The sequence below is a fragment of the Chelonoidis abingdonii genome, chromosome 10 (assembly GCF_003597395.2).
Source record: "Chelonoidis abingdonii isolate Lonesome George chromosome 10, CheloAbing_2.0, whole genome shotgun sequence".
NCBI lineage: Eukaryota > Metazoa > Chordata > Testudines > Testudinidae > Chelonoidis > Chelonoidis abingdonii.
This window is the reverse complement of record NC_133778.1, coordinates 45,269,381-45,283,102: the sequence shown is the minus strand read 5'-3', so window position 1 is coordinate 45,283,102 and position 13,722 is coordinate 45,269,381. Positions and strand designations below refer to the sequence as shown.

Here is a 13,722-nt window from a genome sequence, read left to right as displayed (position 1 = left end):
TTTTGCTGTACTCCCTTCTACCCTTCCTTAGAATTGCAAACTCTATGATTTCATGATCACTTTCACCGAAGCTTCCTTCTACTTTCAAATTCTCAACAAGTTCCTCCCTATTTGTTAAAATCAAGTCTAGAACAGCTTCCCCCCTGCCCCCAAGCTCTTATCTTGTTCCAAATGGCAGCCTGATACTGAGACAGGAGAAGTTGAACTGGCTGAAGAAATCCAGAAAAAGGCCACTGAACATTCTACCTGCTGCAGCAGAGGAAAGTGCTCAAAACCAGACAAAGCCAAAAAGCGAACTTTCAGTTTTCTGCGAGAAAAATATGTAGCACCAATGAACTGATTTCTGGAAAAGCATACATGAGCTATAAGCCATAATGCTTAATGATTCATTACATCTTAAAATGCAAGAACTGTTGAAGTCACTTTGCAGTTTATTTTTAATTCCCTTGTTTAAAACACATCATAAGCAAGAAAACATATTTTAGCAATTACTGTCCAGTCCCATTCTAAATATTAATTCCTTTCCTCAAGTTGAAACCAGTCAAGTTTCGTTTGTTTGCTTCGTGTCCTCAGTTAAATGAGGACAGCTGTGGAAATACGTTGACAGCTAACACAGAAGTTCAGACTAACAAAATCTTTATTTTAAGTGGGTTACATAAAAAGTTCTCTCATCTCCAAAGCACCCTGTTTAACAGAGGTGTCAATAGCTATGCTTCCATTACAGACCAAAAAAAATGAACAAGTAAAGCGGGGAGGAGGTATGGATACAGAGGGTCATGATAAAAATTGAGGTGCTCAAAAATTTTCCTACAAATTATTTTTACGCAAATTTTCTCCTGTCGTTTGCTTAAAAATAAATAAATTCTCTGAAAGACAGGTCCAAATGGTATATTCAGGAACAACAATTAACATTTGCTTATGTTCTCACCCTTCAGAATTCTTAATCAGTAGATCTGAAATGCAGAATTTATTTTTAAAGAGCTCTGGTGTTGCCTGACTGAAAAATAAATTTAAATTAATATATTTGGAATGAACCAAACTTGTTAGGCCAGAGTACTCAGGTTTATACAAGAAATTCTAATTTATTCCGAAGCCCTGTTCTTACATATCCTTACTCCCACCAATCGCGTTGTATCCTTAGAATGAACATTTGAACAGGAAATTTGGGAGCAAGGTTTTTTTTCCTTTAATTACCATGGATTGAAATAAAATTAGGCAAAAACTACTGCAAATGAAAATACATGCTTGCCCTATCTTATTGCTCTCTGTCATATTTTAGTCTTACCTTTGATGCCCCTTTAGTGGAAAAATACAGGCCAGATCTTCTCAAAAGAAAGTATAATTTTTTCCATGATGATTTCTTCCCTTGCTCCTTTGCGTGCAAATAACCATGAATTTCAGGATATGTGCTGGAACTTAGGAACATCTGAAACAAAATATTGCATATGTGTTTCCCACCTGAAGCCAGCTTTCTCTTCTATTGACATACTATTCAACAGTTTTGCCAACATTATAGTAAAATTTTAAATGCTTAAATGGTGAAAATACACACTTCAAAAATGGAAAATTATATACATGCCTCAAAACAGTGGGATGATCTACTTACAACAGCATAAAAAGACACTGAACAACCTTCTGGTAACTCAATGAGGAGGTTAAACCTTCAAAGATCATCAGAAATTTAGAGAAGGCAATAAATAACACTATATAAAACATAAAACCTAAGTTCTTGCACCCTGAAAGAAAGAACAGCCTTCTACAAAACTTGAAGAGCTCAGATAGATATTCCTGGCAGTAGTTTGTAAGTTTAAATTAAAAATAATGCTCTAGGGTATTTTGTTTGTTTTTGTTCTGTTTTTAGAAGTGGTGGGTTAATGCCATATCTCCCAATTCTAACTCCTGCCAGCTGAAAAACCACTGGAAAGGAAACAACTTTATAAGAGGTAGGCACATGCCATCATTTGGGGGTGAGGGAGCATATCACCATTTATACACACAACCCCTCTCTCTCTCTCTACCACACAAAAATCCAAACATGCACACTTTGAGCACTGACTGAAAATTAAAGTACACATAAAGTGACCCTTAAATCAAAGTTAATTTCAAACCCTCAGGAGAAAGGCCTTCCTCCTAGAGGAAAAAAAAATGTAGCTATATTATTTTGCAAATATGTTAGACAGAAATATTCCAAGTCCTTGACAAAGTAAAAATGTTGTTATTCTCTAGGATAGTTTGCAGATATCTACACAGTATGTTACCACAACATTCTGTGCCAATGTGACACTACAGTTTTACAAACATTGAAGCCACAGAGAAGCAAACACCATTTATGATGAGGGAATTGGCCTTTAATAGAAAGATAAAGGTACATATATTTCATAAAGAGCATTCATTTTTAGTTCAATACATTGCCTTTGCTGTTTGTATTGAATTTTCTAAAGGAATATATCATGCCTTTTGAAAATTTGACAGAATGCCCAAGAAATTGTATCAGATACTAGAACACTTCCTAATTCAACCCAAGAAACAGATTCAGTTCCAGGCCAGGGGTTCTCAATCCATTTCCCTCATATAAATCTCTCATCTTGGAGTCCTTTGGGGTTACTATCCTGACTCCCAGCTTCTCTTCCCACCCCAAATTTCCCCACCGGTTGCTATCCTGGCCCATCAGGGTAAGCCGCTCACAGGTCAGGACACTTTGTTTACTTAGGTTTACCTCCGTGCCTGCAGACAGTCGAGGTAGACAAACCGTCTCGGCCCACCAACGGCTTATCCTGATGGCCCAGGAGCCAAAGTTTGCTGACCCTGAATTATAGGGTCGGTTAATGAATGGGTCATAAAAAATTTCCATTTTTACTTATCCATCTTGGGTGGGTCGGCTTATAAACAAAACAGCTTATGATCGAGTATATAAAATATGTTCTCCTACTAACATAGTAATTTGTCTGATACACAATAACCATGATCCTGCAAAGTCTTAAGCAGATATGTAACTTTATGCACTCTGCAGCAAATTGTGCATCATAAACTTATGTTCTGAAGCAATATTACATTTTTCTATCATGCAATGCCCTTCATTCCCACATCCCAAACACACACAACAGCAAATATTAAAATAAAATTATTGTTTTCTATGACTGTTATTTCAGGATGTGGTTTTTTTGTGGCAATCTCCACACCATGGGCCTGGACTATGCACAAAGTTTTCTAGGCAGTCAGGTCAGAACCACCTTCCCCTCCTGTGTGGAAAGGAAGGGAGAATGCTGTAGCTAGCTGCAGTGGCTCATCTCTGTGGCTCCAGAGTCTTGGCATTTGTACTTTTCTCCAAGCTGTCTAGCTCATGAACTTGTATTTCTGAGGCTCCCTGCTCATTGTCTGAATGTTGGACACCTGTTGTAGCATCCCAGCAATAGGATGGCTTCATGTCACAGAGTAAGAAGCATGCACTAAAACTGGAAATAAGGAGTAAATTTTTAATGGTGAGAGTAATTAGCCATTGGAACAGTTCACCAAGGGTCATGGTGGATTCTCCATCACTGACAATTTTTAAATCAAGATTAGATGTTTTTTCTAAAAGTTATGCTCTGCAAATTATTTTGGGGAAGTTCAATGGCCTGTGTTATACAGGAGGTCAGACTAGATTATCTGGACTTAGAATCTGTAAGCTATGAGCCAATTAACTTCCTCTTGTAGTGAAAGCTGGAGACAAAAAGTTGCAGGCAGAATCCAGGAGAGCAGGAAGACAGAACAAAGTATCAGGCACCTGGTTGCAGAAAAATGGCTAATCCCATGGGAATATGCTAAGTTCTTATGGCTACAGAATCACTGAACCCACAGAGCCTTGAATTATATTAGAGCTGTTTGTATCTCAGAGTTATTGTTTCAGTCTTGCTATAGATTCAGGCAGGCACATTGCTTTAATTACCATTCTCTTCATTTTTCTGAGGTCTGCCCAATGGCCGTAAGAACTAGAAACATATTTTAAATGGAAAGGAAAGATTATGGAGCACAATTCTGCAGCAAAGGTCAAACTCTTCAGTAAAATTTTTGCCCACAGAATTGCAGAATACTCAGGGTCCTCTATGTCAACAGTCCCATCAATAAGACTATTCATGCACAGAACAGTCTCAGAATCAGGACCTAGAGCTGCTTACATGAATGGTTTTCCAGCATTGTTCACAGCTGAAGGGACTGACATCTCCATTGCAATGTAGGCACTGTTCCACAATACAGCTCCATTTCAGCAGCCATAAGTGAGATTTATCATGCAAGAGTGCACTCGAAGGAGGCATAAAAATTGTGATTAGTGAAAAGAAGGAAACACTAATTTTGCTTTCTTATTGCTTTTGGTTTTGAACATTGCTTGATGAGCCCACAAATATCAAATAATGCTGGCTTCTAGAAGCAAGAAGTTTGAAGCAAAGACGTTCTAATCCCAACTTGAGAGTGTATGTGTCTTTGAGATATTATCGAGGTTAAGAAGGTTTTATGGCATATGACAAAGAGGAAGATGAATAACGTAAACATACAAATACATTTTTTTCAGGCACATGTGATAGTGAATAAAAAGACTATATTAAAGTTGTAATTTAATCCTACAGACCAATTTCAAAGGGAGGCTTTAGGAGAGTTTGAAAGAGTTGCACTGCTGCAGTGCTGTGGTATAGATTCTTACAACAGTGACAAAAGGTATTCTTCAGTTGCTGCAGTAAATCCACCTCTCAAAAGCAGTAACTAGGTCAACAGAAGAATTCTTCAGTCATCCTAGCATTGCCTACACTGGGGCTTACATGCCTGAATGATACAGCTAGGTCAATCTAACTTTCTAGTACAGGCCAGCTGTTGATTTTCTTCATCGAGATTGTGGAGAAGAATCTCTCTCCCCTCCTTTCCATACTAGCTCTTAATTTTAATACCTTGCCCATTTTGTCTGAAGACTCAATTAATGGCTCCCTAACCCCATAAGACCCCTTCTATCCTTGTACCTATCCTCTCACTAGGAAGATACGCATGACAAAATGATAACCAAAACCTCATTCCTTGAACTGCAGGCTAACGTTACTGAAAGCAATACAAAGCTCTGCTTTAGCAGTCAATGTTGCACCCACACTAGTGTTATCAATTTAAAGTAGTTCACAACAACAATACTTGTAATGAGGCAAGACTAAATCATCTGTTTTTTTTCTTCCCAGATAGCAAAAGACTGTATAGCAAGACACATCATGACTAACAGCATCTGACAAAATCATTACTGCCACAATGAAAGAATACTGAAAATCCTAGACAATGAGGAGAATAACCTGCTCTTCAGTTTATGGAGTTGTAAAAGATAGTAGGATGGATAAACATATTCTGAGGAAAATCCAACCAAGTTAAGACCAAAGTTTATTAAAGCTGGAAGAAATTATCAACGACAAATAAAAACTTTATTAAGGAGCCAAGTAACATTGGATAAAAAGTACAGAAAATTAAAAAAAAGGATGTGTTGGTTATATAAAATGCAGTAATATTCAATTTATTTTACTGTATAGGGTTGAGATATATATGATATGATTTATAGCAAATGAACTGTAAATATCATTGGTGTAAAATGTCATTGTGTATTACAGATTCTAGTATACAACAGCATCAGAATTTATAGCTTGGTTTGGACATCATAAAGCCTATTTAAAGAGAGATGAATTCAGTGGATGACAGGAGGACGCAAACTCAAATGTCTGAGATGAACATAAAAACCAAGGAAGAGGAAAGTTACAAGAGGTGGATGTTCTTGCATGAGAACATCTAGGCCTAAAGTTATGTTTCCCATTATATGAACTTATTCATATATATCCCTCAAACTTACAATGAAACTTCTGAAGTGCTAGAGGTGTTAACAGTGCCCTTGAAGTTAGATGCACCGTCTTGCTTCTTGAGCAGAGACCCTGACTCTCACAGAATAGGATGAACACTAATTTCAGAGGAAGCCAACTTCTTTTTTTAAACTTTCAGATCTGAATTGTACCCAATTTTGTATCCAGTTTGTACCCAGACTGCTTTTAAGTTTCTACTTAATTGCTCAGATTTTAACTCAGTCCCACAAAATCAAATTTGGTGTTGAAAGCTTCCTTATTGCTCCATGTGTGTTACTATTGGTCAATATTTAAGAATTGCCTCCAAAAATGTTCCAAGAAATTAGTGAGCACGCCCTCTTGCAAGCAAATTGGTGATAATGCAGGCACAAATGGAGGGTTATATGTGCACATTAAGCATATAAGTTGTGGGTATATTTTGGAAATATCTTTGAAAATTACTAACTGAAAAAACAATATTTCGGGCTGAGGCAGAGCTGGTAGCACAGTAAACAGGTGACGTTGCCTAACGACTCCCATTATAAAGCCCAGTTTTCAGTTGCTTCAAACTTTGCCAAACTTTACCTATCCATGCTGAAATTTTCCATGCTGGGCATCTGCCTCCGGGGGAATATTTTTGGAACATTTCTGCAAAAGTAGTTCATCAATTTCGCCGTAAAAGGTTATGGAAAAATATATTGGTTTGCCCATCTTAAAACCATTTCACCATGTTTGTTGCAAAGTTATAATGCCTTCATTCTTTGGAGCAGAGAAGTGAAATTTGGCAGGAAGTCACCTTTGCTGTTGCCATGGAAAACCAGCCCAGATTTGGCCAGGTTATAAACAGAGTTGGGTGGAAAGAAGTTTTCCCATTCTGCTTTGAGGCAAAACCAAGCCCTATCAAAAATGTTTATGAAAAACCAGAAAGACACCCCAAAAAGCTAACATTCTGGTGAACAGTGACATGGGATGTGAAAGGTGCTGTTCTGGCTGATTCAGAGCAGGGACTTGAACCTGGGTCTCCTACATTCCAGGTGAGTGTCCTATCCACTGGGCTTTTAGATAATCATCTCTCTCCCCATCCCCTGAGACACTTTTCCACAAAAAGTTTAGGTTCTGACAAAGTAGCATCTTCTGAAAACAAACATTTTGTGAAATAACTCCCAGCTACCTCCGTTTATACACCTTGGAGAGGGGGTGGGGGGAAACAGCTCACACATGCTCAGTAGAGACTTGACAAGTGAACTTTCCAGATTCTGTCTGAACGGGGCATGCTCCAGCCCCAAGCTATAGGGAGGTAAGCAGGATTTTCCCTGTAATTGCCACTCCTGGATGCTGCAGCACCAAGCATCAGAACTGAGACCAAGGAGACTGACACTCAATGCTCCCCCTGCTAATTCCCAGGCAGTATGGCAGCCTGTCTGGACTGCAGAGGGGACAGAAGGCAGTGAGGAGGGCAGTGAAGAAAGTAGACTGGGACAAGGAAGTGAGATGGGTTGAGAAGAGACTGGGAGTGGGAGGTCTGTGGAAGTTTGGGCCTGGATGTGCAAGGAGACTGGATGTAGGAGCCAGACGGAGAAGACTGAGATCAGATGAGGAGCAAGAGGTAGTGGGGACATACTGGGGAAAAGAGCCTAGGAGGGAGACTGGGAATAAAAGCCAAGACGGGAGATAAAGGAGACTAAGACTCTGCTGAGGAGACCAGAGCAGGAGATGGGGCCTGGAGTGAGGAGCACAGAGGAGTGAGAAATGGGAATGAGACAAGGAGCTGGCGGTGATAAGGGGGAGAAAAAAGGACAGGGCAAAAGGCGTCATGTTTGAGGGGAGATTCCTCAAGATTCCTGAGTCTCAGCATTTCTCTATGGTCAGCAAATATCTGTGAAACCCTCTGGCAAAGTGTATGTTTCATCCAGCTCTAGTGGCTAGCCCATAAAGGATGACAGCTTACTGTTGGTATCAGTAACTTCATTAGCTCTACTAGCGAAGGTCTGTGAAGTGGATCTAAAGGCTCAAACCCTGCTGATGTCCCATGTGGCTGTTCCCATGGGATTAATGTTCTGTTTTTCACTTTTTTAGAACCTCAGAAATTACACACATGAAACTACTTTAAAGAGAACAATAAGATTGGAAAGTCAAGTACTCAAAAGTTAAGACATGCCAGAATTGAGTGCTTTGCAGCCTTCATGCTCTTTTATCATCATTTTTGTGTATGTATTTCACACAAAAACTATTTTAATTGTCTAGAAAGGAAATGTGCCCTGTTCTTTAACATATATTCTACATTTAGATAAAAATACTTCATTTCATTGCTTGTGAAAAATGGCTTGTACATATGCTGTCTACACATGTTTTCTAATGTATTTGCATTCTGCTGAAAAGGCAATAAGAAAGAAGCAGCTAAATTAGTCAATAGAAGATTTGCACTCTGAACTCAAAGTACACCTACAGAACCTGAATATCAATTTCATCTATTGAATTGGACTTGGGGAGAATAGAGCTACCTTTAAAGAAAAAGTTGAAAAGCATAATCATCAGGATAATTTTATAGACTAACAATTGTGAAATTGTTACTCTCAAAGTACAAAAATAATTAACAATATTCTTCAGCGTGAAAAAAATTAATCCTGGTCCCAAAAAACACTGCAGTCAAAAGTTTTGAATAGTACAAGAACAGAGAAGTGTTATTCATATAAGTAAAAGATGAACTCTTAGCTCCTATCAAAGTCAATAGCAAAACTACCATTTACTTCAATGGGATTAGGATTTCACTCATTATCCAAATTAGCTCAAATGGGGCCTAATCCTATTCACATGATTAACTCAATGGGAGTATTTGTAAGAACTAACAACATGAGATTTTATCCATATACTGTTATTGAAAAGGTTGGGGGGGAGTTTCCATAGTAAACTATGGTGCAAGCTACTGAATAGGTTTTACAAGTAAAAAAATCTGATTTTAAATTACATTTGAAGACATCAGGTTCACATTTAATTACCAGAAATAGGTGAACTATAAATAAATCCATTTATACTATGAGATCTATAATTTCTCAAAGAAACAGACAAAAATGAAATATCAGAATATTCTATTAACTTTATTGTAAAGGCCTCAGGTTTAAAATCCATTTGCTCCATTAATTTTTTGTGTTTAAATTTGATCACATTCATGAAAACCCAGAACGTGAGCTATGCTAACTGATTCCACACTCAATGCCCAAGAAACATATGCACAAATACTGTGCCTCCCTAAAGTAGACTATGACACAGCCACGTACCATCTATGCATCGCGCTCCCTTCACCTTCTTCTTTAGGCTTAAGTCTTGTTGGGGGCAGGGATTAAACCTCTCACTCTTTGGGAAGCACTACCAGAAACAATTTTTACAAATCAATGCACATCTGATAGCTAAGCACCAGAATATGCCTCCAAGGGAGGCTCTGGAATTCCTGTCACTGGAGGTTTTTAAGAACAGGCTGGAAAAACACCTGTCAGAGATAGTCTAGGTATACTTGGTCCTGCCTCTGTGCAGGGGGCAGGATTAGATGACCTCTTGAGGTCCCCTTCACCCCTACATTTCTATGACTATTAGAGAATAACTAAGGAAAACAAAATCAGTACATTTTTGGGTATTTTAGCTATTTGCGTTAAAAGGAAGGAGCCAGAATTCTTGCCTTTTCTTACTCTTGCTTTGTAACAAAAGGCAAGAAAAATGTTTAACACATAGCTGGAGAATATTTTACTTGCACATAGCTCAACCCACAGAAAACTATAAGAGAATTTCAAAACTGGGTTGTTAAAACGAATATGTCTCTTGATACTTGACCAAGCATGTCACAGATAATAATGCAAGCCCATTAACTTGTCTTAATGAAAGTTTCCAAGGAAAGAGTGGCATAGTGTAAATGATCTACCGAATGGCTTTTGCTGAAATGTGCATGATGACTTTTTAATTCACAAAGGCGTTCTGTACTTAATGTCTAGCAAGTCCTATTGAACCAAACATAAATAATCAGACAATACAATGTAACAAAAATAGTAACATGAAATACAGGTTTATCCAGTTTTGACTGATTTACAAGTTAACCTGTAATCTTATACTTGGGGTAGAACTGACCCCTGTGCAGAAGGCCAGCATACAAGCTATTCACTGTCTAAACACTATATTTGAGGACTTAAGTGACTTAATGGTACACAGGCCTTAAACTTACTCTGCACATAGGTATTTAGTAGATATCATTTAGTTTACAAAAATAAGTCAAATATTTCTTTCAAACTACCAGATCACGTTTGAGATAAAGAGATGCTAAATTCTATTAGCACAGAGGCCAACATTTTGAAACATAGGTGCCTAAAGTTAGACTCTGAAATCCATATTTAGGCAGCAAAAGAAAAATGGCCTGATTTTTAAAGGTTTTAACACTTGTAATGTATTAACAAACTCCTTGTTTTCTTTTGCATATACCACTTTTAAACAGTTGAGGACTGTTGAATTCCCATCCTTTTAGACTGGCTACACTACTTTAAATCTTTCAATCATTTCTTGTAAGATACTCCACCCAACTGATCCTAACCATTTTTTGCTGCATTTTGTTCTTTTCTGAACTGTCTCCAATTGGTCAATATCTTTATGGCAATGAATTCCCCAAAACTGAATCATTCCAGGTGCAGTTATATCAGTGGGGGAATATTATCTTTATGTTTCATGACAACACGTCTCTCTAGTCCAATAGGTCACTACAATCCTGTCAGTGACAAAATACTATGTACACACAAACTAGACACCTGAAATTGAGGTATTCTGCTGTGAATTGGTTTATCTTAATGCAAATACTGCATACCTGTAATATCTGTGTGTGGCTTATCACTCCACTAGTCTCGCTTGACAACGACACCATATGCTCTGGAAAATAATTCTGTTACAATAGAATGTATTATTAAAACGTCTGTAAATGTGAATACAAACAACTTCATATTTCTCTTAGACACATAAATACATCCACCACTCAATTGCACAGAGCAAAAAGACAATGAGATTTCCCCACTCTCAAACAATTTAGGAAGGGGGGGCATTAAAATAGCCTCAAATTGTGGTACCTTTTAGATTCACCTGCTGAGTTGTGAGAGCAAACTTCAAAGTTTTTTTTTATTTGTTTGTTTTTAAGATTTCAATGCAGGGACAAGGATCTGCTGAGTCAAGTCAGACTGCAGGAAGGCCCATACTTAGGGTATGTCTATACTACAAAAAACCTGTGTCAGTGGGTCTCAGAGCCTGAGTCAACTGACTCAGCTCACACTATGAGGCTAAAGCAGCAGTATAGATGTTCCTACTTAGGCTGGAGTCCAGGGTTTGAAACCCGCACAAGTCCCATGAGCCAAGTCTGTTGACTCAGGCTCATACTTGTTGCCAGGTTCTAGTTTGTTATTTTTGTTTTTTGTTTGTTTTTTTCCAGTGTAGATATAACCTTAGATTGTCAGGTAATCATTCACCCTCCCCTTCTTGCTGCATAGGCTGGCCCTAGGCATCAATATATTATTATCTAGGAAGAGGGGAAATGCATTTTAAAAGGGACATTTTGTTGAATTTGATATGGTATCCCAGTGGAAGGAGGAAATAAGTGGAATACACTGTCAAAAACATTTACTTGAATCATATTGAAACAAAATGTTGGTCAATATATTTTATGCTATCTTTTACTAATGCAGAAAACATCCTCTCTGATTTACTGTGAATGCTCTCTTTATTCTATATGATATTAATATGGATCAAATGGTGGAAACTTGCAAAAATAAAAAATAAAAAGATATTATAGGCTAGAGCTGGTGTAAGTCAGCTCCACTGACTGAACTGTAGCTATGTACTTTTACATCAGTTGAGGATTTGGCCCCAGATCTAAAATTATAGTCTTTTATAATAGCTGGACAATTCCCAAATTAAATCCTTCAAAGTATGTAAAGTAGCTGGGTCACCAGAGACTTTCATTCCAAATGATCGTGTGTATTATTTTTAGGATTAATTAAGAGTTAAGTGTTTTTGATACAGTGTTCTAAATTCCACCTCCTCTTGGGATCATACCTTTCTTGTTGGGCCCTGATTGGTTAGCTAGTTGGGCCCTGATTGGTTAGTCTATATTGCCCACCAAAGCCGGTTGACCATGGTCATGCAATGTACTGGGTATAATTATATAAAGTCATTTCCATGGACCACTATAATATCTGACCCCCCACTATTAATTAATTTAGCAACATCTCTGAGATGTAGTTATCCTCATTCAGAAACACGGAACTAAGGGAGAGAGTGATTAAGTGATTTGCTCAAGATAATACACACAGGTCCCTAAAGGTATGTCTGCACCACAGCTGGAAGGTGTAAATTCCAGCTTGAGGAGACATACCCGCATTAGCTCTGATCAAGCTAGTGTGGTAAACTAGAGTGTAGTCACAGTGGGGAACAGGGTGATGGGGCGTAGCAGGGGAGCTGCCATAAGTACGACCTTGTTGGAGACCATAGATTTGTACTCTGGCAGCTAGCCCTTCCCAGAGCTCACGCTGTGGCGACTACACTGCTATTTTTAGAACACCAGTGCAATTGGAGCTAATGCAGGCATGTCTCCTCAAGTTGGAATTTACACCTTCCAGCTCTGGCATAAACATACCTATAGTGATTCTTCCTTTCCTTTTAACAGGTCACAGGTAGATTTCATTTTAAGGCTCACTAAGTTCTCCTGCATTTCTGGCATTTTCCCTCATCACTATGCCACATGGCTTCAGATGTCATCACTATGCCACATGGCTTCAGATGTCAGGCAGCAGTAGCAGCTCCCCAAACAGTGCTTTCAAGAAGACAGACTTACCACTGGGTGTTTAAAAAACTCATATTTGGCATAGTTTTTTCTAAAATACAGTCTATTTTCTTCTTCGATTCCCCAGTTTGACTGAATTTCAATTACCAATTCGTGGTCTTCTAGAATTCTTTCTGTAAAACAAAGAAAAATACTTAGCCTTGCACACAAGCCCACCATCACGGTAAACCTATGAGAACAAATGAAGAGTTATGTTCAACCCAACGTGAACACCTCCAATTCATCAAGTCTGTTTTACATTTTGTCACCAAGGTCAGTATTCTATACAGTGCTTTTTTATACACCAACTCTGCTCATGAAACATGAATGTCTGCAGTAGGTTAGGAAGCGAATTTCCTCCTCCTTTTCCTCAAACACCAATAAGTTTTAAAATCTCTCACATAAATGCAAAATGAGGTATTGCCTCTTCCAAAGCCAACTTATTACATACTGTAACATTTTTAAAAAGCTTGGAATAGAGAGATGGTGATTTTGGCAGCTAGACTTCTCAGTTGTATAACTTCCTTCTTTGAGAAATTAGAGACTTGGAGCCAAAATTAATTAAGGGGAATGGTTCATTACAAAAACACCCAACATTCATTCATAAAGCATTTTTTCACATTGGAAGAGTTCATCCTGAATTACTCAAGAGCTGGCAAAGATATTAGAAGTGATCCCATTTGTATAGAGGTGAGCTCATTAGCTAGGTTGGATGCCAGACATTTAGATCTGCAAAGCCATGTGGGGAATTTGAACCTTTTGAAAACCAGTTCTGATTGCTAATTAACTTTACAGTAATTGGGGATTTAGAAAAATCTAAACAAAATGGCAAAGGACTTATGTAAATGGATAATAAATAACCAATTAATCCGCCTATGTCTGCTCCAGAGTTTTCTAAAGATTTTCAGAATACTAATGCATCTCCTCTGCAAGCTGTTTTTATCTAATTTTTGACAGTTTCCTGCAATGTAAAAAAATACTAAACTACATGGTTTTAAATTTAAGGCCCCAATCCTGCAAAGAGTTATGCATGTGCTTAACTACAAACTCTAG

At 38.1% G+C, this 13,722-nt stretch overlaps 1 protein-coding gene across 3 annotated transcripts in view; it reads right to left on the bottom strand.

Moving 5' to 3' along the window:
- GRB14 (growth factor receptor bound protein 14) overlaps positions 1-13,722 on the bottom strand; it is a 61,924-nt gene that overhangs the window by 4,693 nt on the left and 43,509 nt on the right. For all 3 annotated transcript variants that reach the window (XR_012656651.1, XR_012656652.1, XM_075070158.1), the window contains exons 3-5: positions 12,682-12,803; positions 10,669-10,743; positions 1,286-1,426 (exon numbers count right to left, since the gene is read on the bottom strand). Coding sequence is in view for 1 of the 3 variants with exons in the window: in XM_075070158.1 (XP_074926259.1) it covers positions 1,286-1,426; positions 10,669-10,743; positions 12,682-12,803 (338 nt within the window). In the remaining 2 variants the exon portion in view is untranslated. The remainder of the gene's footprint in view (positions 1-1,285; positions 1,427-10,668; positions 10,744-12,681; positions 12,804-13,722) is intronic.